Source organism: Coturnix japonica, chromosome 4 (genome assembly GCF_054131305.1).
Source record: "Coturnix japonica strain WE chromosome 4, WE-NBRP24, whole genome shotgun sequence".
In the NCBI taxonomy this organism is placed as follows: domain Eukaryota; kingdom Metazoa; phylum Chordata; class Aves; order Galliformes; family Phasianidae; genus Coturnix; species Coturnix japonica.
This window is the reverse complement of record NC_140666.1, coordinates 67204293-67227430: the sequence shown is the minus strand read 5'-3', so window position 1 is coordinate 67227430 and position 23138 is coordinate 67204293. Positions and strand designations below refer to the sequence as shown.

At 43.8% G+C, this 23138-nt stretch overlaps 2 protein-coding genes across 2 annotated transcripts; both read left to right on the top strand.

Moving 5' to 3' along the window:
- Positions 1-7448: 7448 nt before the first annotated feature.
- On the top strand, positions 7449-13402 carry SRD5A3 (steroid 5 alpha-reductase 3). Its single transcript, XM_085545421.1, has 5 exons — positions 7449-7661; positions 9164-9315; positions 9729-9923; positions 11017-11139; positions 12185-13402. Exons 1-5 carry the CDS (start codon positions 7459-7461, stop codon positions 12442-12444), a joined length of 933 nt encoding a protein of 310 aa, XP_085401547.1. The 5' UTR covers positions 7449-7458; the 3' UTR covers positions 12445-13402.
- A 287-nt stretch (positions 13403-13689) lies between these two features.
- Positions 13690-21321, top strand: TMEM165 (transmembrane protein 165). Its single transcript, XM_085545420.1, has 6 exons — positions 13690-13938; positions 15368-15593; positions 16869-17044; positions 17703-17885; positions 19527-19632; positions 20338-21321. Exons 1-6 carry the CDS (start codon positions 13768-13770, stop codon positions 20412-20414), a joined length of 939 nt encoding a protein of 312 aa, XP_085401546.1. The 5' UTR covers positions 13690-13767; the 3' UTR covers positions 20415-21321.
- The last annotated feature ends 1817 nt before the right edge of the window (positions 21322-23138 follow it).

Here is a 23138-nt window from a genome sequence, read left to right as displayed (position 1 = left end):
GCAGGAATTTCAGAGGAGGTCCTCAAGCAGATGGAGGGCTGAATTTAACAAAAGGCTAAAAATCCAGAATATGAAGACTTTCACCTGTCTCCTCAAGCACCAGCAGGCAGAGGAGATGCTGCTAAGCCTGACTAGCAGAGACAGGATAGAAGTTCGCACTCCCTCCTATTTAGCACTGTGATAACATGCTCTGTCCAGCAGTGCCCAGGCACCTTGATCAACCACCTGCCAGCACAGAGCCACCAAGCATAGTCCTTTTCTCTTCCCTACAGCCCAGAAAAGGGAGCAGGAGACAAGAATACTCCTTGCTCCTGTCACTGTGGTGTAAAAGGCTGGCAGTGCAGCAGAGGTATTTATCACTTAGAATCACAGAATATCCCAGTTTGGAAGGGGCCCAGCAAGAACCACTGAGTCCAAATGTGGCTCCACATGGAATCACTCAAAATTAAAACTCTGTGTCTGAGAGCAATGTCCAAATGCTGCTTGAACTCTGTCAGCCTGGGGCCACGACCACTGCTGTGACCTGTACCTGCCCCTCCATTCCTCTCATGAGGAAGCCATAGGCTGCCCCTCAGCCTCCCCTTCTCTGGGCTGAACAAACCCAGAACTGTTGTTTCTGATACCTTTCTACAATGCCTAGGTGCAAGGAGATGCAGATTTATGAGTGGCTCTGAGCTCTCAACACAGAAGGCAAAGATACGTGCACAAACACCACATCCCTACTGCTACTCCAGTCTTCTTGTCACTCTCAATCCAAGGGTTTTGAAGCCCATCATGGGAAAACTTCATTTTACCAGCAAAGTCAGAAGTGTGAAGAGAACAGCCTGTATCTTCTCCCATGTAATAGAGCCAGCCCCACGTGACCTTAACTTTATTTTGAGTCCAGACAGTGTGAATATTTATTAACTGCTGTCTCGAGTGCTCTGGCTGCTGAATGGCACACAATGAATCTGGCAAGCAAGATGTGACATTAGCCAAAGCTGCTTGCGGTATCTGAACACAAAGGCTGAGATTATTTATTGTTGGAGACCCCGCACGCCTCAATCATATCTGCTCATTCATATTGGTTTATTTTTCTAGCCTCTAGATTAGAGAGCAACAGAGTAGTTTATGCTAGTGCAAAACTTTACACACAGCACTACAAGTAATGAACTCACACATGACCTTTAATTTGCTTTTACCACCTCCAGATTTTTTCTTTTTCAATCATTTTCCCAACAGCGTGCTTAGATCTGAATGGAATGGACACTGGCATCTGTGCTCAGATGTATTACAGGCAAACTTGGATAGAAGGGCTCCATGTGGCAGTGTCCCAGTTTCTTAAGATTGCTTCTTAACTCTGTGCCCCAGCTCAGGAGTTAACCCTGAACTATCAACCTCAGCACTCCTAACTATAAACCATCACAGAGAAATTTATCACAGATAAGCTGCCTCTGAACATGCTTTGAAACCATTCCTGCCATAGCTGTAGTCATTATCTGTCACACTTCTACACAGGCTCATAGTGGTAAGCCTCTAATAAATACTTATTGAGAAAATGATTGACATTACACTGTTCTGATAAATATTTGTCATGGATATCTTATCAGGATGCACACTGGAAAAGAAATTCTTCTATGCGTTTGTTATAAAAAATCATACTTAAACTACTCAATTTTAGGAACACAAATGATTTTCAATGTCTGTTTTTGCAGCTGTTAACTGCAGTTAATAGTTTAAAACCTGAATTCCTTTCTAATAACAGGTCATGGGCAGCAAATGTTCATTGAGCCTCTCTATCTTTCCCAAGGCAGGACCACACTGGTAAGTATGACTAGATACAAGACTGAAACCTATGTCTTCATGTTAGGGCACAATGCAGCAAAAAACTGACAGCATATGAACACACACATATATATACATCTGCATTCTGGAAAAGGAAATCAGTTCAGCATTTTCAAACCTAGCAGTTTACTGTGCTAAGGCAGGTAGTTTCTGGAATGCAGGTACTTTCTTTAGCCTCCTGTACCATGGGATAAGTGAGTACCCACTCTGAATGGTGGCTATTTGAGAAGCTGCTTCTGCTACTCAGTAATAGCATTTCCATAACCTGCAGTAAGTGTGGGTAATGTTATTCAGATGTCTTGGTATGGGATTTCATGTACAGATCAGATACCTAAAAATGAATTCGGTTGCATTCCCAGGTCTCTGTGTTCACAGCATTACAACACAAATGGGGAACTGTCTCTCTCCGAGTGAAGTCACACGGATATCTGAAATGCAACCGGTCCCTTGGCCTCTGTCTAGGAACACCACAGCATTAGTACTCCTTGTTTCCTTTTTTCCCCATGGGAAATGACATCTCAAAGCTTGAACGCATGTCCTACATAATAAAGAGCCAATATATAACTAAGGTTATTCTACAACATAAGGAAAAAAAAAAGAAAAAAAAAGTTTCCTTACTGCTGTGAATAACTCCTTTTAGCTAATGAGTGGTGGGAGAGCCACTTCCAGAACTATACTCTTCAAGACCTCAATGGACCATGTTTCAGGCTCCTTATGACAGCCTCTGCAGAGCTTCTCCAAGCTGTGTGAGCAGAATAAGCTGTCAGTCATACATATGCATATCACAGCTTGGTGCTCCAAAGGGTGGCTGCCTGTAGGCTGAACTTTCAGGCTCACCCCTTGAAAGAAAAGCAGCATCAAAACTGAAAGCGCCATGGAGTGGTCCTCAAGATATGCTGTAGACAAGTTCATTCCCTGCAGGTTTAATTGAATCAACTTTCATCCGACTGGAACAACTTCTAGTATCCCTTTCTGTTTCTCAGCAACTTCTTATCAAATGGGCACTACTACTAAATCATTTTTGATTCAAAGTCCTGGAGGGAGTTGGAAAGGGCCATTAAGGACAGCTGTTTCCACACAGTGCATAAAGCAGCACGCAGAAGATTCCTCAAGGAAATTTTGACCCTCCCCAATTGTAAGTTATTAATGTTGATATTACCTTTTTCTTTGCCTGCCAGATTTACCTGCAGCTTTCTCTTATCAGCTTACAGCCCTGTTAAAGCTAACTGCCCTCCATAGCTTTTATCAACATTTATCTTTCTCCTTTGGTAAACAGTGTCCCTGAACTTTTGTACATGAATCTAAAAATTTCAACAGGAATGTCAGGGAAAAATCTTTACTTTTAAACCCGTGTCTGAATGCAGTCTGTCTATTCTTCATAAATCCTTATCATTTTTCAAGTACATACATCTCATCATTTGTCAACAATAATGTCAAGCAACATACAGAAGGTAGAGGCAGGTGAGTATGTCTTCCACCAGTTCTTTGAGGGTTTTTGTGCAGTCAAACAATTATTTGAACCCTTGCTAATATTTGGGGTCTGAGTTCTGCTCTTGCTGAATCCTAAAGCTGTATCATAGACAGGTGCCCTTTGGCAAAGAATGTTAATGATGCATTATGAAACCTCAAATCCAGGTTTCTACTGCAAACGACAGCTCCCTCACAGCCCTCGCAGCTTAAAACTAGCCCATTACCAATACCTTATCATACATCTTCAGAGCAGGAATAAAGCTAATTTTATTCCCCAAGCTGAAACTCCAAGCCACCTCTTAGTTTCCAAATCTTCTGTGTTGGCAAGAAACTTACTAGCTGTGATCAATGAAAGCTCAGCAAATAACATAACAGAATAGAAGGCAAATCCTGTATTTTAGAAACATATCTCAGAAGGATGTAGAAGTCACACCCTGAATTCCATGAATTTGTTCATATTTATTATGTATTGAGAGTCATGTAAACATAACACTACAGCTATTTCCTTGCTCAGGAGTGACTAACTTTGATTTAGAGAAGACTGTAGATGATATGGAATGGCAGATTTTTGCACCTCTTCATGGTGTTGCTTACACAGCATGCTGCCAATACTATTAGGTGCGTGATGTGGGTATGGCTTCCTGCCCTTCTGTAAGCCCAACAAGCATGGGATCTCTTGTCTTATCAGAGAGCAATTCCTGCTTTCTATCAGCTGCTTTCTAATTGGAAAGCCAAGGACATGCAGTCATCCTTGAATTGTGGGAATTCCATTTTTGAGCAAGTTTCTCACATCCCCAAACACTCTTTTTTTGTGCTCTGTGATTTATGTTTTCTTAGCCCTACTGTCTAGGTATTATCTTCCAACAATTAAAACCAGTAGAACACAGGCTAGTATTTTAAGCTTCAAAATGTTGACATCTGATGGCTTTCCTGGTTTATTTTCCCACAAATCCCAGAAGTGATGCTAACTAGATGAATCAAAGAACATTCTTACTAATTAATCACTAATTAATTAATTAATTACTAATTAACATTCTTACTAATTAAGATCCTCAGACCCTCTGGTACCAGCCAACTTAAATAACAGATATTATTATGTCCTATAACTAAGTATCTAGATTTTAGGGTCTCCACTGACACTGTCTTCAAGCATGTTCATAAAGGTCTGAAGGAACGTGGCCTCAATTGGTACTTTCAAGGTTGCTCTTGTCCTAAATTCTAATCAAATTGTCTCCCATACAGGCCACTGGGATACCACCTATAGCTATTTTACTCACAAAGCCCTTCAGGCTTTGTTAGCAAGTTAAAATCTACCTCGGGGAGAAAAATCTGAACAAACCAACCAGCAAAAACTATCTGAGTAATTGCATGATTTCCCTATTTACCCTTAAATATTATAAAATCTATTCAAATCACCACATAAAATAAACTGGTAGGTCTATCAAGTCTAGAGTTGCTGTAAAATCTGTTCTGTTCTGGGCAGTCAATTATACTGTATTTTGTCTCTCAGGTTCCTTTGAGAAATGCAATGGCTGGAGCTGAAAAGCTCTGAAGCAAACCACTCTCCCACCCCGTAGGCATTTGACAAAGCACTGTAGTAAATAGTCTTGCTGTGGTCCATATGAGTCCAGGTCAGTGGAATACAAAGGACATCAGCTCTCAGGCATCTTTTATACAGTTCTGTCAGTGACTGAAACACCCATCCAACTTTTGCACAGCATCTCTTCAGACTATGGCAAGCAGTCTGCTGTAACTGATGTCTCATAGCAATCCACGGCCCAACCCAGCAGGCCTTCTTTAACATTAAAGCAGGCAATACAAAGCTATAACATACCAAGACAACTCTCCTGCATGCTCCACACCTTGCTGAAAATATAATTTCACTGCAATTAAACTCGTTGCAACTACTCTAGATCCAGGAGCATGAAAAACTGATAGACACTTTTATTTTGAATCCTTCAAGATTCTATTTCCATTGGGAAGATATCCATCAGAGAGGACCATGGGCTCCTGCAGGCAGCCGGACCAGAGCCAGTGGGCAGCGTCCTCTGGCACTCGAGGAACCACAGAGTGCTGGTGCCACCTAGAGGGACCAATAGCATAAAAAGAGTGGAAATCATTGCGCAGGGGTGCAACGCCAAATGCAAAGGAAAAACCCTAGAAAGAGCAGACCTTACCACTGTGAAAGAAATATACACAATGAAAGAAGCAGCAGAGTTCAAGTTATATTGAAAAGGTATCATATTCCTCAGCATAACTTGAAAATATATAGAACCTGTACTTAAAACACCCAACCATCAGTTCCTCTTTCTTCCAAGCTATTTCCAAGCCTCACAACCATATTCTTTCCCTTTCTTCCTCCAGTTACCTAAGCCTTGAGGAAACAGCCAGCAATGTGACCACATTTTGATGTCAGATTCTGTTCCCTGTGCTGCTGGAGGACCATACACCACGGGAATGGCTTGGGCATGAAATCCCTGAAACAGATTTGTGATCCAGTTCTATCGAACTTGAAAGAACATTGGACTCAGTCCTGAAATTTGGCATAAAACATATTGACATTAGAATACTTGTTATAGCACTTTCTGTGGATACAAATACAGAGCTGCCATCATATGTTTTAGCAGAAAATACAAACTTCAAAAGATTTCTTTACAAAGCAATATTATTGATGTGCTTCAGCTGAGTGTGCTGCCTTGCAGGCTCTACTGTTAGATGGACTAACACATCATAAACGCATCTTCAAAATCATTTAGGCAAGGCTTATGCCTCTGTTTAGGAAAGGTCCTAGGTAGAATTCAAGAATATGTTTCAATCAAGCTTGACCTAAAGAAAGAAAAGAAAAAAGAAAAAACAAACTGCAACAAAAGCAACAACAAAACCCACACATATTATATGTGTTTAGGATTTGTTTGGAGTGCAAATACAGTGCTTGTAATGACATAATTCAATTCAATATAGGAAACGAAGTACTGTTCTGCACTCACCTAAGCACCATGGAGGTGGAGTGCTGCTGCTGTCTTGACTAACATTCCTTTGAAAGTACCTGTGTGTACTACAGACCTCAGTCGCAGTGAGCCACAAGACAGTCACCACTCCTTCATGCTCTTTAAGTCTTCTGACTTTAGGACGGCTTGAAGTAGCACTAAAATCAACAAAATCAGGTTGCTCTGTATTTTAAGTAACCAGCAGGATGAGGGAGGTGATCATCCTTCTGTATTCAGCTCTGCTGAGGCCTCACCTCATGTACTGTGTTCAGTTTTGGGTCCCTCACTATGAGAAAGTCACCGAGTGTGTCTAGGGAAGGGCAAGGAAGCTGTGAGGAGCCTGGAGCACAAGGCTATGAGGAGTGGCTGAGGGAAATGGAGATGTTCAGTCTGCAGAAGAGGAGGCTCAGGGAAGACTTAAGATCTCTACGGTGACCTGAGAGGAGGTTATGGCAAGGTGGAGGTCAACTTCTTCTTCCAGGTAACTGTGACAGGATGAGAGGCACCGGCCTTCAGTTGCATGGGAGGAAGTTCATGTTGGATGTTAGGAACATTTCATTAAGAGTTATGAGTCTTTGGAATGGGCTGCTTACGGAGGTGAAGGAATCGCTGTCCCTGGAGATGTTCACAGAATCACAGAATCACAGAATTATCAAGGTTGGAAAAGACCTAGAAGATCATCTAGTCCAACCATTACCAATACTTCCTGGCTAAATCATATTCATCAACACAACATCCAAACATTTCTTGAACACTCCCATGGTCGGTGACTCCACCACCTCCCTGGGCAGTGCATTCCAATGCATCACTACCCTTTCCGAGAAGTAATACTTCCTAATGTTCAGCCTGAATCTCCCCTGGGGCAGCTTAAAACCATTCCCTCTAGTTCTATCATCAGTTACATGAGAGAAGAGGCCAAATGTTCAAGGAGTTTATAGATGTGTCACTGAGATACATGGTTAGTGGACATGAGGAGATGGGCTGACGGCTGAACTCAACCTGAGAGATCTTTTCTGCGATTCTATGAAGACTTTGAAATCTTGTTTTTTTCCTGACTTAAGGTGTAGTTTTACTCTAGACCACAACACGTGCCGTTCTGGTGGGCGGAGCGGGCCGGGCCTGGGGCGGAGCGGGGCGGGCCTGGGGGGCGGTGCTCCGCAGGCCCCGCGCTGTGGCCATGCCGGCGGTGCTGGGCGCTGCCTGGGCCCTGCTGGCTGCCGCCTTCATGGTGCTGTTGCTGCTACACCGGGCCCAGGCGTGGCTGCCCGGCGGAGGAACCCACATCGCCTCCATCTTCTTCCAGGACCTCATCCGCTACGGGAAGACCAAGAGAGGCGGGCAGCAGGCTGCATGGCTGCGCCGCTTGCAGGTGCCCAAGAGGTGGGCCGGGGAGGGGGGGGCGAGCGGCTGCCGTGACTGCGAGATGAGGGTGTTTAAGGCCCTCTCAGGGGTTGTTTTGGTGCCCGCAGATATGTTCGGACAGCAGGGGGGTTGCATTGTTCTGGAATATTAAAACTCAGTATATTATTAGCTTATTCACGTGCTTTTCAGCCCCGCAGAGAAGCTGCCCACTCTGGAGCTACAATATGGCTCAGTACATGGCTCCCACGAGATGCTGATTGTGAGGCTCTGAAGTTCTTTACTATTGAATCCCAGCCCCATACAGTATCTGTGCAACAGACCTTGCAGCAAGACTGGATCTGGGACCTGGAAGGATGAACTCCAGAGTGTGACTGTGGGGTTGCTTTCTTAAATCAGTTCTCAGCCATAAAACCACAGAATACACTGAGTTTGAAGGGATCCGTACAGATCATTGATTCTGTCATTGTCATCTTCCTTCTGAGTTTCTTTATAAAACACACAACAGGGTGCTGATAATAGCATGTTAATACAAATATCTGGGTACTGTATGAACGGTCTCTAATGAGGCGAAAGGCCTGTTGTGTTACCCAATCACAACTGTAACAACCAAATTGCTTTAAAGACCTCTTCTTAATGGGTTACGTTCAGTAGAATAAAAGAGGGAAAATAGAGAATTAAAACTCTACAGCTTTTTATATGTTGCCAGGATCTCAGCTGAGGTTTTTGGCTAGAACTGGCCTTTGACTTGAATGTAGGAGTGACATGATCTTACAAGCCTGTCAGGACAGGATTAGGGTGCTATATAACCCAAAGCTTTCAAAATGTATGAAACAATTCTGTTACTGCAGTGTTGAACCTGTAATCCTGCTAGCTGAGAAGATCCTGAAGCTATAGCCATTGAGACGTGTTCTGTCCCCATTCATCTGCTCCTTGTTTCTGAACAGGCATTGTATTATCACTAGCCCATACTGGTTTTTAACTCTGCCCTTCCATCTTGTCAAATGTTATGATTAATTTCAGGTTGGTTTGGCAAACACAGAGCATTCCTCTTTCCTTGAAGGACATTTGTGCTTACTGTGGTGCTGGATTGCTCTGTAGGTCGTGTGCATAATTGAGATTATTGAAATCTCACAGGGCATTTCTCAGCTAACCTGGCATGGCTTGTTTATTTGCTGTGATAAAAACCACTGCATGTGGGGAAAGTTCTCCAGCAACTGATGAGACAGAAGTCTACCAAGTAATAGTTTGAGAGAAAAAGAGCTTGAAGCTCGTGAACCTTATATTGAAGATATGGTTTTGTCTATATACAAGTTTGATTTAACTTTTAAGCAGAAAATGGAGTAAGCTTTAATTTTTGCTGTTCTCCAAAAGAAGAGGTTTCGGTGTTCTAAAGAAACATAGTCTTGTTGATAGGTGAGCCAAAAAGGCATGTACTCACCATGAGACAAGCCTGTCCTGCACCTACATTTCCATCTAAAGAATTAGGAGAACATTAATGAAGATGCTTTTTGTTCCCACAGGTGGTTTACTCATTTTTATGTCGTTTCTATACTCTGGAATGGCTTTCTGCTGATCAGGCTTTTTCAAGCTGAGTTCCTTGGAGCATCGCTCCCTGCATGGATTCAGATCTTCCATAGTGCTTTTGGCAGAGATTTGCAGAACCAGAATACGGGTGGGTATTCCAGCTACTATGAAGAAGCCACGTAAATATTACAAAACTGTTACCATCCTTTGCTTAATATGTATTCTTCATCTGCTACCTCATAAGCTGCTCTTAGGCAAGGTTCCAAGTGACTTTCCTGCAATACTGGTTCCCTTTGGCATTATTCAAGGTGGAAGTCATTCTATGTTATGCATTTAGTAGCTTTCAGCAGTATTTTTAGCAGGGACGACTATTAGCACCTTGTAGATGTAGTTTTGCTCAGTCTCTGCAGTCAGCAGTGCATCAAATGTACAAATACTTTTCCCATTCTTAGGTTAGTTTAATAAGAGGGTAAGGATTTTGCTTTGGGGAGAGGAAAATGAGCTCTTTTGAAGTAGGGTTGAGTCGGTCCTATTAAGTTGCTATTTTTTATTTGTAAGCAGACAGTGAACACTTCTCTGCACTCTTGGTTCTCCTGCTCCTATGGCTGCATAGCTTTCGACGACTTGCAGAATGCCTCAATACCAGCGTGTTTTCTGATGGGGTCATCCACATTGCGCAGTATTGCTTTGGACTTGGTTATTATGTTGCTATTGGCTCAACTGTGCTTTGTCAAGTGCCTGCTGATGTTAGGAATGGTGAGTACCTGCTTCATTGTTACCAAAGACACATTTTTTTCTCCCATTTCTTTCAGTGGGGGAGCTGGCTCACTTGATTTGGTGGAGGACTTGTGTGCGAAGTGTGTTAATCGATGTGAAGTAATAATAACTCTGCCTCATATCAGTCAGCCTCTTCTTTCTTTTGGTACTGTGATGTTAATAAAGCAGAAATGTGAATTGTATGACCTGTTTCTGCCAGCACATTCCACTGAACTATTGCTTGCTTCTCTGCAACCCTTGAGCTGACTGTAGCATTTCTCCCGTGACTGATTTATGCAAAGTGGTCATTACCAAGTATGTGACTTTGGCAAAGCTTTTAACCACTTAGAACCACATCAGGTCTAGTTTAATCAAATTACTTTAAAAACACCCTTCAGACTGTGTATGAGTAGAATCATAGAATTACCCAGGTTGGAAAAGACCTTGAAGATCATCAAGTCCAACCGCAGCCTAACCAGTACCCTAACTCTAACAACCCTACACTAAATCATATCCCTGAGCACCACATCCAAACGGGTCTTAAACACATCCAGGGAATGGCGATTCAACCACCTCCCTGGGGAGCCTATTCCAGTACCTAACTACCCTTTCTGTAAAGAAGTTCTTCCTCATATTTAAACTAAACTTGCCCTGGCGCAACTCGAGGCCATAAAGTAGATAAAGCCTTTTTAATCTGGGCCTGATTTCTACTTATCTGGTGGATACTCAGAGATGATATATTCACTTGTATATAAAAAACCATCCTCAGTACAGAGTTTTTGCTGGGGTAAGTGGTTTATAGCGTTTATGCACCACTCACTGTGAACAGGACAAACTGTACTTATGCATTGACTCTAGACATGGCAGTGTCCTTCATTGGGATAGTAAGAATTATAAACAGAGTTCAGTACTGAGATCTGAGGCTGTGAATTATATGTCAGTCATATGCAGTAGTGTACCTAAAGATACTGGATGAAGAAACAAATTAGCATCTTGCTGCTAGGATTTTATAAGACAAAAATGTGTATGTACTGTTCTGGGATAATGCTCAGAAAAAGATGAACCATATTTTAACGAAACTTATTTTATTCAGGAAAAGGACTTTCTGTGCAGATCTCCTGGTATCACATCGTGGGCATTGTGATGTACATTTGGGCCTCTCTTCACCAGCACAGATGTCTTGTGATTCTAGCTAACCTTAGGAAAAGTAAATCAGGTAAGGCGTTTCATTGCTGTGAACAAGTTACTTATGTAAATCACAGAATCACAGAATTGTAGGGGTTGGAAGGGACCTCTAGAGATCATCGAGTCCAACCCCCCTGCCAAAGCAGGCTCCCTATACCACGTTGCACAGGTAGGTGTCCAGGCAGGTCTTGAATATCTCCAGAGAAGGAGACTCCACCACCTCCCTGGGCAGCCTGTTCCAGTGCTCCGTCATGCTCACTGTAAAGAAGTTCTTGTGCACATTTGTGCGGAACTTCCTATGCTGTACTTTCATCCCATTACCCCTAGTCCTATCCCCACGCACTACTGAAAAGAGACCAGCTTCACCACTATGGCTCCCACACCTCAGGTATTTATAAACCTGGATCAAGTCCCCTCTCAGCCTTCTTTTCTCAAGGCTAAACAGACCCAGTTCACTTAATCTCTCCTTATAGGGGAGATGCTCCAGGCCCTTCACCATCTTTGTGGCCCTCCGCTGGATTCTTTCCAAGAGATCCCTGTCCTTTTTGAACTGGGGAGCCCAGAACTGGACGCAGTATTCCAGATGAGGCCTCACCAGGGCAGAGTAGATAGAGTAATATTTGCTGCTTGCTTCTTATAGGCTTCTTATAGCTTCTACCACCTTAAAATGCCGGTATTGTTTCATGTCGTAGTGTGGCACTCTTAAGATTTTCAGCAGGTTAAATGAAGAGATCAGACAGCTGGATGTCACGTATGTATGTGTGTTTCTCCATACGTTACACTGAAGGGTCTGGCTTCTGTCATCCCAAGAACAGACAAAATATAATGCGTAGGACTTGTGCCGCTCCTCTGCGACCTCACTTCTTTCTCCATAAGGGCTAAAAATACATTTCCTTCTATGTATTTACATAAACAGCCAGAGGGTGATGCCTTACTTCATTAAGACATGAAAAGCTGCCAGATCAGATGGAGAGAATGATGATGATCCTTTTAATGAGTGTGTTGTTCTGTAACGGTGAGTAGAAAAGTTCATTTAATGCCTTGTTCTCAATTCATTTCTTTCTGTTTGCTTGCAGGAGAGGTTTTAAGCCTGACCCACAATATTCCTTTTGGAGACTGGTTTGAAAGAGTTTCTTGCCCTCATTATTTTGCAGAACTCCTCATCTATATATCCATGGCCATCACGTTTGGATTTCACAATGTGACCTGGTGGTTTGTAGTGATGTATGTCTTTTTTAACCAGACACTGGCTGCTGTTTTGTGTCATGAGTTCTATCAGGAAAGATTTACCTCCTACCCAAAGCATCGGAAAGCATTCATACCATTTGTTTTCTAATATATGCCTTCTAAAGTGTATTTGGTGCAAACTGGGAAATGTTTTACTAAAGCCAAGGCAAAATTGCACACTTTCTCTATGCTACAGAGGTTAAAAACTCATAATTTTCATCTCATCAGTGTCACTTATTTATGTAGGGAAACTTAAGGTCTGTGTGTATCGTACAAGCGAAGAAGTTTAATGAAGACCTTCATTAGAACTGATGAGATTCTAACTGGGTCTTCTGTTTTATAGTCCTATTTAATGCAAGAAGCATTGACTGTTGTGCAGCAAGCCACAATACATATACATGAGAACCGAGGAGAAACGATAGTGCAGGGATTCATTTGAGCTGTTGTATTTCATGTCTTGCACAATACTTAAAGCATATTTATATGCGTTCTCTTTTCTTTGCAACTCTTCAGAGGGAGGCAAATGATGTATTGGCTTTGTGTGCTTCCCTGGTGGTAATGAAAACCAGGCAGCGCCTTGTAACTGTGAGCACAAGGAGCGGTGGAGGAAGCTGTGCTGGAGGGGTGACTCACTCAGCAGCAGCAATAAACAGCACAAAACACTCCCTGTTTATCCTTCATCTGGGAAAACCGTGGAAGGTTCTCTAGTCTAGAGAATTTGCAGATTGCATCCTAAGTTCAGGTCCTTGACGTCCTTTGTGTTTTGTGGGGTGACAGCAGCCTGCCCTGCGCCTTAAGGGGGCTGTGTGGGCAGATGCAAGGAACCGCCTGCAGCTCGGAGGTGCTGCTGCTCAGCACGGGGCTGTAGGTGGGTCTGGCACTTATCACCTGGACGGGGTGATGCTCCTCATGGTTCTCGAGGGGCCGAGATCTGTGTGACAGAGCAGGTGGCCGCTGGCGTTCCAGCTCCTTCACATTTCTTTGTGTATAGTTCATAATATTTTGTATATGACGAGTTTTTTCTGTACTTCGGGAATATCCTTAATTAAAAGATGTTTGATACCTTCTGTTTCCATTTCGTCTCATTGCTCTAAATCGCGGTAAATACACCCCCAAAACCTCAGTGTCTGCTCTCCTTGGACCCCATAACCCTGACTGGGGAACGCAGAGCCGGCCCTTCCCGTCACCGAACCTCATCCCGTTCTTTCGGAGCCCGCTCAGCGCCCCGCTCCATTCCCCGCCCTCCCCAGCGCCGTGGGCGGGTCGTGTCGCTGCCGTCAGTGCGGTTGGGCCGGGTGTGCGAGCAGCGGCACCGCCCCTCGCTCCCGGGCCGTGGCAGGAAGCGGTTGGGCCGGGCGGCGCGAGGCGGCAGCTCCCGGCGAGGAGCGATGACGCGCCGCTCGTGAGAGGCCTCAGCGCCGCGCGGGCCGCCATGGGCTCCCCGCCGCTCTCCCCGCTGCCCGGGGCGGCCTTGCTGGCGCTGCTCGTGCTGCTGGCGGCGCCGGGCGGGCTGCGCGCCGCGCCGGAGGAAGAGCCCGGCAGGAACAAGGTGCCGGCGGCAGCGCCGCAGGGAGCGGGGCAGGGAGCAGAGCCGAGGGCCGAGGTGAGGCGGGACCGAGCTGCACCGGACTGAGGGAGGGACGGAGGGAGGGAGGGAGCGCTTCTGCCGTGGCATCGAGGCCCCGGGGCAGAGCGGGGAACGGAGCCAACGAGGGAGTGAGAGCCCCGGGGCTGGGCGGGAGGGAGGGAGACGGGAACGCGGCTCCGCGCTCAATACGTCAAGGTGAACCGCGTGGAGTGAGCGGAGGATTATCCGGGAACGGGGAGTGTGAGGGCAGAAAGGGAAGTGCAAAAGTAACGTTGTAGCAGAGAGCGCTGTAACGAGCGCCCCGGTGTTTTTGTTATGTCAATAGGCGTAATATTGATAAAGGTGGAGCACAGAGGCCCTGGAACAGGCTGCCCAGGGAGGTTGTGGATGCCCCGTCCTTGGAGGTGTTCAAGACCAGGTTGGACGGGGCCCTGGGCAACCTGATCTAGTAAATGTGTATGTTTGGTGGCCCTGCCAGGCAGGGGGGTTGGAACTACATGATCCTTGAGGTCCCTTCCAACCCGGGTCATTCTGTGGTTCTGTGATTATTCAACGTTTTCTGTTTCAGTTCTGCATGCCAAACAAAAGGCAGCATTTTGGCAAGCTAAAGATAGAAAGGCTGTGATTTAGGGGGGTCTGTGATAAAAAAAAGTGGTTTTGAGTCATCATCTGAGAAGCAGCAATTGACAAACTCACTCATTGTAAGAAAAGAGTTTGTTTTAGCAGCTTGTTTGTTTGCTTTCAGTCAGCTACAGCAGGGAGGTGGTACCTGGTGCTGTGCTGGACAGCTGAGCGTGGCCAAATGAGCTCATGTTATTCAACAGATAAATATTTTTGTACTAAGCCCCCATTGCTTTCCATGCTGATGGGGGGGAAGCAGTCCTGTGTGTGTAAGCAGAATAAAGCCTATCTCGTTGCAACTCAGGACTCTCCTGCTTTTATCAACATTTAAGATTAGTTACTTTGTATTCAGACTTCTTAAGTGTTATTCGTGGGGCTCCATTGAGTGATCACAGAGAGAATAAGAAGTTGTCATTGTGCTGCTTGATGCCAGATAGGGAGCGTGAGTTTCAGACATCAAACCTCAGCCTTCCCAGCACTACTGAGGCGAGTCTCCTGACGAAACATGCTGCTATCTGTCTCTGTTGGTGGAGGTGTTAACTTCCTTGGCCATCTCTGGTCAAGCACGTGAACAGCAGCTTTGTTGTTTCGGGTCTGCTTTTGATTATAGGTATCTTAATCTTCGTGAGAGTAAACACTGATTATTGAGGGGATTCTGGAATGTGCTGAGCTGGTTTGAGCACTGGGGAGCCTTCGAGCTGGTGTTCAACACTGTGTACAAAATGAAGTATACGAAAAGTTACATAGAACTTGAATGTGAATTACATGTTCAAGCCTAATTAACCGGTGTTTGTTTCATTTTTGTCTCCTCCTCCGCTTACAGAAGGGATCCTCGCCAGTTGCTCCAGTTCATCTTGTCAATGAAGAGTCAACTGACAAGACTAATTTGGGCTTTATTCATGCATTCGTGGCTGCTATATCGGTCATCATTGTATCAGAACTTGGAGATAAGACCTTCTTCATTGCAGCCATCATGGCAATGCGGTACAACCGTTTGACTGTACTGGCTGGTGCTATGCTTGCCTTAGGACTGATGACGTGCTTATCAGGTTAGCCCTCATTTTGTTTTGTGTATTTGAATGTGCTGGATAAGTCTGTATTTATTAGTAAGCCTTAACTGAAATCAAATTGAAGGTAGTAGGTCAGCAGGTGTGTGCAGTCTTCTGTTTTGTGGAGATTCTGAAGGTTTTATGGGGGGCTGTGGCATTCGACTCAGCTCCAATTAGGTTTTCACACTCCGTAGGCATCTGAATGCTTTTAAGGAAAAGGAATAGAAGTTGGAGAGCCCAAGCAATCCCTTATCTTTCAGGTTTCTTCATTCCTTTTTTTATTATTAGCTCCTGTTAAATTAGCATACCTAAAGAGAAGGTAGGGCTCAGGCCTTTTCCTTCCCCGGGGGAAAGATGCTTAATAGGATGTCATGTTTCCCTTGACTGACTTGTGTCTTTGTACAAGTAGCTGGCTGTAAAGGGTTCAGTCATGAACCTTTGTGGTACACAGTACAGAGCAAAGAGCTGGAGGGGGATCAAGGTGTCAAATGGCACCTGGGGAGCTGTAGCTTTGGGTTGATTTTTTTGATGTTTATTTTCAAGCTGTGCTTGGAAACGTTTTTGCCCTTGTGATACAACGAGCTGCAGTTATCATCCTGATTATTTCATGTGTACTGCAGCCTAATTTGATTTTGATCTGATGATGTTACTTTGGTAGTGACAGTGTGGATGCCAGCAAGGAAGGATGTATGCACACGTTAACATGTTTCCACTTGGCTCATTGCACACGCAGTATGATGGTGTGGTCCAAACAGCTGAGAACATTAGGTGTGAGGTTATCATTTCCATGTATTTACACAGGGCCTTTATGTCCATAACTGTGATCCTTGTGGAGTAATCAGTCTTGGGTACATATTTCTTCCATTTGGGAGGTAGCTTTGGCTTAGTTCAATCACCTTCGATACCCATAAAGGTAGATGCAGTGTGGAAATAGTTCTTTAGTCTTTGAGTGGGATTGATGATTTGACAAGGATTGAAGCTGGTGAGAGAGAGAAGAATAGTGTCTCGTTTTGCCTTTAATGAAGAAGATGGGTTTGAAATAAGTGAAAACGTGGTTGGAAGAAGATGGCATCCAACATACAGCCATGTAAATAAGCAGAATTAATTGATGTGCTCCATAACCAATCCAAAGTGATTATGGGTGAAATCTCTCGGTGTGCTTGGGGGAAAAGCAGGGTTTGTGTAGACCTTGAGTGGAAAAATAGATTTGCTTGGACTGATATGGGAGAAATAATTATTCTTAATTTTGAAATGATACATTTGTTTTCTTTTCAGTTTTGTTTGGCTATGCCACAACAGTTATTCCTCGTGTGTATACGTACTATGTGTCAACTGCACTGTTTGCCATTTTTGGCATCAGAATGCTTCGAGAAGGCTTGAAAATGAGTCCAGATGAGGGCCAGGAAGAGCTGGAGGAAGTTCAGGCAGAAATTAAGAAAAAAGATGAGGAAGTAAGTCATGAACTCTCTCTGTGAATTATGGCTCATGAAGCAGCTATGGCTTTGAAGTTGCAGAGCAGCACCATGTTTCGTGTTATGGCTGCAATTACTAAGTCTAACACAACAAACGTGGTCAGCTGGATGGAAGCGGCCATATGGATGCTGTTTCAGCAGGCAATTCCAGATCTGTGGCATATCCCACTTCTCTGGAGAAAAGGGTTTTTCCCTGTAGGATTTCTTATATTTTTTTAATGGTCCACTTATAAGGAACCACTTATCTTGGTTCTTTGGGTCAATTCTATCCACTCCTGATTTGAGAGCCACCACTTTTGAAATGAGATTCCTGCTTTAGGATAGGTGGGAAGCAATCTGTTGTATGGAAACTGGATATCGTTCTTGTTGTAACTGCTATGTGATTACAAGATTTAAGACTGTCAGCAATTGGGGATCAAAGGTGATATTTAAATGTTATATTAAACATCATATATTTATAGTAAGCTTTAAAAAATACCATTTAATATAAGTAACACGTTAGTAATGCACAGCCAGTGGCTAATGGCATTCCAGGTATTAAATTAACAGCTTTGCAGTTTAAATATTTCATTTGGATTGTTTAGTTGACATTTCTGATCTTATATATATATATTTTAATTCCCTTTGTCTTCTACAGCTTCAGAGGACTAAATTGTTAAATGGGCCAGGGGATGTGGAAACGGGATCAACTGCCACTATACCTCAGAAGAAATGGCTCCATTTTATTTCTCCCATCTTTGTACAAGCGTTTACTCTAACGTTTCTAGCAGAGTGGGGAGATCGTTCCCAGTTAACAACCATCGTCTTGGCAGCCAGAGAGGTGAGTGATGCAGAATGCCCTTTCTTCTTTTGCTCACCTTGGGTTGTCTGCAGGTATGTAAAAGAGATGAATATCCTCATGTAAGGTGTCTCATTCACACCTGCTGCTCTATAGTGCTTTACTTAATGTCACAGCTGCGCAGAGACATGAAAATAAATGCACAGAGGCTCTGCATATTATTGTAACTAAGGATTTAAGTCTGTCTTAACCTAATACTGACAACAATCCTTAAGAACTTGAATTTATACTGTAGTAGTTTTCAGTGTGTAAGAAACACTCATCTGCCTAAAGATTTAGAAAGGGAACTGAAATTCTATCGCATCACGTTAGGCTGATTTTCCTGTCTGTATCTGGGCATTTCTACTGAAGATACTGAACTTGTGGAAGAAGTAATAAATTATTTTCTCCAAGGGACAGCAGTTGCCAATGGAGTATAGGGCAGGATCCACCCTTTGTCAGTGGGCTGCTGGAAATGAGGAGTTCAGCAATATTGGATTCTGTTCCCAACTGTGGAGGCAAATGTGTTCTGCTGGCACAGCTCTGCCTCCCTCCTGGGCTCCTGAGTAGCTCGCTGTCTGTTCTTTGTCCACTACTCTTAGCTTCGCTCGGTAGCCTGTGCTTCTGGTTGTCTTGATCAGTCAGTGCTGTGTTTTCCTTACATCAGCTCATTTCCTGGACAGTTTCTGTTTGCATGTTAGAGGTTTCATGCATTCCTCGTGAAGTGAGGCAGTGCCTTTTTCTCCCCTGAGCTGGAAGTCTTGCTTTGTTTCCTGAAGGAGAGCTTTGCAGGACTGAACTCTACCTTCCCTAATTCATCTTAATGCAGTGGAAAATCAGGCTCTTACCTTGCCTCCTTCATCTGTCATTAGAAGACTTTTTTTTGTCTGTTGCTAATGCTGAACTGTTCTGCTTTATGAGGTGCTTAATATATATGCTGTAATTTCTAAGCAGATCTTGGAAACTTCTTTTTGTAGTGGATTTGTTACTGTAGTGAGGTGATGCCCATTACACAGTGTTGTGTGAAAGCTGTTGTTGACGATACATTTTGAAAGCAGTTTATTATCCTCTGGACTTATGCAATTGGATTTTACAATACTCCCCTCTTTGGTTAATTTTTCTATTGGGCCACCAGAGTATAAAGCACAAACATGTTGTCTTGTTACAAACTTGAGCTGGATAAAGTAGTTGGAGTGTTTTTGCTACCAAAAGCTTTCAGTTGTGGTTCTTAGCTTTACTTGTGTGTTTTTTCCTTCCTTTATAGTTAAGTTGATGTTCTTCCTGCTGGTGTGTATCAACAGCTGCCACCCTCCCATTAAATATTACTTAATTGTTTAAGCACAGCAGAGTGATCTCTGCATCTACATTAACACTTGAAAATGCTTCTTAATTGAAACATCCCAAATACCCCTGTATTACTCAGGGTTACATGAAGGCTGTCTTACTGGCTGAAGGCTCTGTTACTGTTCTTTAAGGCAGTGATAGATACTGGAATAGAATAAACACCTGGGTAGTGTTCCACATGCTTGATGCTGTGTCACCAAGGAGCCAAGCTGTGGTTCCATCATGGTAGGAGGTTGTTGCAGAACTAGCAGGTTTTCCATTGCACTGATGTTTCCTTTCCCTTCTGTGTTTTCTCCTCAGGATCCTTACGGTGTGGCAGTAGGAGGAACGGTGGGACATTGTCTATGCACTGGTTTAGCAGTTATTGGAGGCAGAATGATAGCACAAAAAATTTCTGTTAGGACTGGTAAGTGAAAACTCATTCCAGCTGAGAAATGTATTAATACTGGTAACATCTGTGGTGACAGTGGCTGCATGTTCAGGAAGAATGTTTGATGAGACTTCTGTAAAATCAGTTCAGTGTTTGGGTCTGGGTGTTTTCTGCAGTTTCAGAATGGGAGGTGAAGGGATAAATTTCACATGAAAAGGTGAGGTGTATTCTGTCTTGTTTGCTAAGACCTTAGACGATGAGTGCTAATTTAGCAATAATTTAATGTGCTATCAATAAGCCCAGCATGGATGTCTGGCAGTAGGAATAACCTGAGGTTAGATCAAAGATCCATCTGGCCTGTTAAGCTTGTTTAGAGAAGAATGAGCCAAATGCAGCGATACTGCCCCAGCTTCTAGCAGCTTCTGGCCATTGCAAGCAGTTAATGGTTTCAATACCAGCTCATTCAGTACAGTTACTTTCACACTAGCTGAAGTAATACGCATGGTCCTTTCTAAGGTCCAGGATATGTATTTTAGATAAGATTAAACAGTGAGGTGGTGTATGGGCAAAACAGAAATAGCATCTACTGCTTCACTGTTTGCAGCATTGAATTTTAAAAAGATTGTTTAGTAATCAGACTTCTTAACAAACAAGTAAATATCTTCCACGACACATTATAAAGATGAATTCACTTAACTTTCTCAATGTCTAATTCATGTTTGGTTTGTTTTTCCTTTCCAGTGACAATCATAGGAGGCATCGTCTTCTTAGCTTTTGCATTTTCCGCACTATTTATAAGTCCAGACTCTGGTTTTTAAATATTTTTCATCACTGCGAAAGGACGAGGACTGGAAGCATCTCGCAGCTACTCCTTGTCTGGTTTTGTATATAAATGTACAGAATTAGAGTTAAAAAAGCACCCAAGATGAGACACTGAATTTTTTATAGCAAGTGATTGGTGGGATTGACACGTTTATGGACGGCTTCTGCGGTGGAGACCTGTTTGCTGTCTGGTTTGTATGTTCCGTGGTGCCTGCTCCCTTGGTAGGATTTGTGTGGTTTTCTTGTTTGCTGAACCTGGCTCAGCTGAGTTTTGAGAATCTACATCCATAAATGTTGGAGCTTTCTCTTCTTTTTTTTTAATCCCCTGTTACACATGGCTCCCCTTCCTGTTGCTTCTAGAGCTTCCTCTTATGCCTCCTCGGAAGCAGACTGGAGTGTTTTGTTTCATATTGCTGAACAAAGTGTTAAAGACATAAAGGTTGACTCCTTTGGTTGACCTCCAAAGACTTTGGTTCCAGGACGTGCCTGAGGCTGCCTAATGTAAGCTACAAAAAGCAGGGGTGAATGGAGTGGACGGTTCCTATAGCATTTAATGGCTGAGCCACCAACAGAAAACACTATAAATTTCATTTAGAAGGTAAACTTCTTCTTAATCAGGGATTTTTATCAGGAAATTGTGTGCTGATTACCAGCCTGCCGTGTTCGATGTGCAATCTGGAGCTTGTAGCATTGGACTTTTTTTTTCTCCTATTTTTTTCTTTTCCTTCTTTCTAAACGTTATAAAGTGCGTGGAAAGTAATAAAGTGGTCCAACTTAACGGCGTGTCATTCCCAGAACTGAACAATAATGGAATCTTTAGATTTAGATACGCTCATATTTTTCTTGTTAGGAATAGAAATGTAATCTGGAGGAGTATTAATAAAACATAGTGTCTCAATTGGAGTCATTTCCAGTATTGTTTGTTGGTAGTTCACTGAAGCACGTGGTTCTCTCTGCTGTTTGGTAACGAATAGATTCTAAGCTAACAAAGAAGATGTTAAGAGCTATTCGGAAGCGGTTCTGTAGAGCAGAAGGTAGTTTCTAATAGCGTCTATCTGCTACTTTAGCCTGAAGCTAAAGTACGATCAAGTGCTACAAATTCCACTGTTCAAATTTTAGCTTGAGAGCAGAGGGTAGGAGGCCTCCTCTTGGATTTCACTGCCTTAATGCTGAGGTTCTCAGGCACCGAAAATTGCAGCCACTTGATTCCTGTTATGCAGAGTGGTATGAAAACAGATCACAGCTCCAGGCCTAGGCGTACATGTCCTGACCTGAAGGCAGGGTGCTGCTGGCAGGACTGTCGTTAATTGCTGGGTAATGCGCTGATCTGTTCAGTTTTGATCCAAGCTTTGTAACCAATTGCTGCAGCCTCTTCTTTCCCACACCCTGTAAACTCCCTCTCTGCAGTGTGTTTATCGTCGTACCCGCAGGGGATGCATTGCCTGGATCATGTTAAAAAAGGAAGAACAGGGAACCCAAAGCAGGGAAGAGCCTAAACTTTACCTGCTCACTGGGAAGCTGCGTTTTGTGTGGTGCTGCTGCACAGCGTGTGCTTACACATGTGCTGGGTAATGCTGGGTAATCACAGTGCTGCGGGCTGCCTGCCCTTCATCCTGCTGAACATTCTTGATCAAAAGCCAACCCAGTTGGCTGTATCCTAAGGTAGAAAGTTTCTGAACTTCCTGTGCACTGCTGGAAATGGTTCTGATATTAAACCAATTGCGAGCAATTGAAAATTCCCATACAGACTCATAGTCAGCTCGCTCATGAGGATGAAATGCAATGCTGGCCTTGTTCAGTCCTGCAGCAGCTCTCAGGTGGGGAGGAGGAGCCATTTTCAGTGCTAGGAATTACAAAAGCTCATAAACCTTGGCTGCGAGATGGCAGAGCGGGCTTGATGCTGTGCTGCTGGGACACGTCTGCCTGGTGGGACATGTCTGCCTGGGCTTACACATGCTTACGTCCTGGGTGTAACTGCTCCTCAGAAGACAATGGCATTGTGGGGGAAGGAGCTGCTTGTTATATTAGCCAGTTGAGGCCCTGCTTTCCAGAAATGAAATGTATGCAATTTGTGGCTGGAGGATGTTAAATGTGGTGAGTGGATGCTCAGGCAATGAAGATAAGACTCTGCAAATCACTGCACCAGCAACGTGAACATAAGCCAAAGTACAAGTCCTGCTCAAAAACCAGCCTGTGCTCAGAGCAGTGCAGACAGACCTGGGTCCTGTGAGCTGCTGCCTGGAGGTGCAATAGGCAGATGCCACTCGTTATAAGTGGCTGCATTCAGAGCTCTAAAAGGCCGCCTGCTGCTGTATGGCTTTCCTTTGCATCAAGCTGTGATGTGGAATACTGATAGCAAAATTACAAAACCATGACACAAGCAGACTTGGCTCTTAAGCAAAGAGGATCCAAATTTACCCAGTTACTCCCATGATGCTGGGCTATGCTGACATGGCATTTTCTCACAGCTCACTGTGCTGTGTCCTGGAAGCCAACACTCACAGCAGGTTGCCACTACAACCTTGGGCTGATGTTACTACTGAGGTGCACAGCAGTGTCTGCACCCACCTGTGTGATGTGCTACCACTGTGTGTCATCCTCAGGCTCATTTATACTTCCTAAGTGAAAACAGAGTAGCCAAAGGTGTTTGAAAGAGTCGGTGTGCTACGGTGACTGCTGAAGATTGGAACTCCTGGTTGTTACCCACTGCCCTCTGACTG

Coding starts and splice junctions, on each gene's coding strand:
- SRD5A3 (XM_085545421.1), top strand. CDS start 7,459: ATGCCGGCGGTGCTGGGCGCTGCCTGGGCCCTGCTGGCTGCCGCCTTC. Junction 9,316..9,728: donor TTTGCAGAACCAGAATACGG/GTGGGTATTCCA, acceptor ATTTGTAAGCAG/ACAGTGAACACTTCTCTGCA. Junction 9,924..11,016: donor GCCTGCTGATGTTAGGAATG/GTGAGTACCTGC, acceptor TATTTTATTCAG/GAAAAGGACTTTCTGTGCAG.
- TMEM165 (XM_085545420.1), top strand. CDS start 13,768: ATGGGCTCCCCGCCGCTCTCCCCGCTGCCCGGGGCGGCCTTGCTGGCG. Junction 15,594..16,868: donor ACTGATGACGTGCTTATCAG/GTTAGCCCTCAT, acceptor TTTTCTTTTCAG/TTTTGTTTGGCTATGCCACA. Junction 17,045..17,702: donor TTAAGAAAAAAGATGAGGAA/GTAAGTCATGAA, acceptor TGTCTTCTACAG/CTTCAGAGGACTAAATTGTT.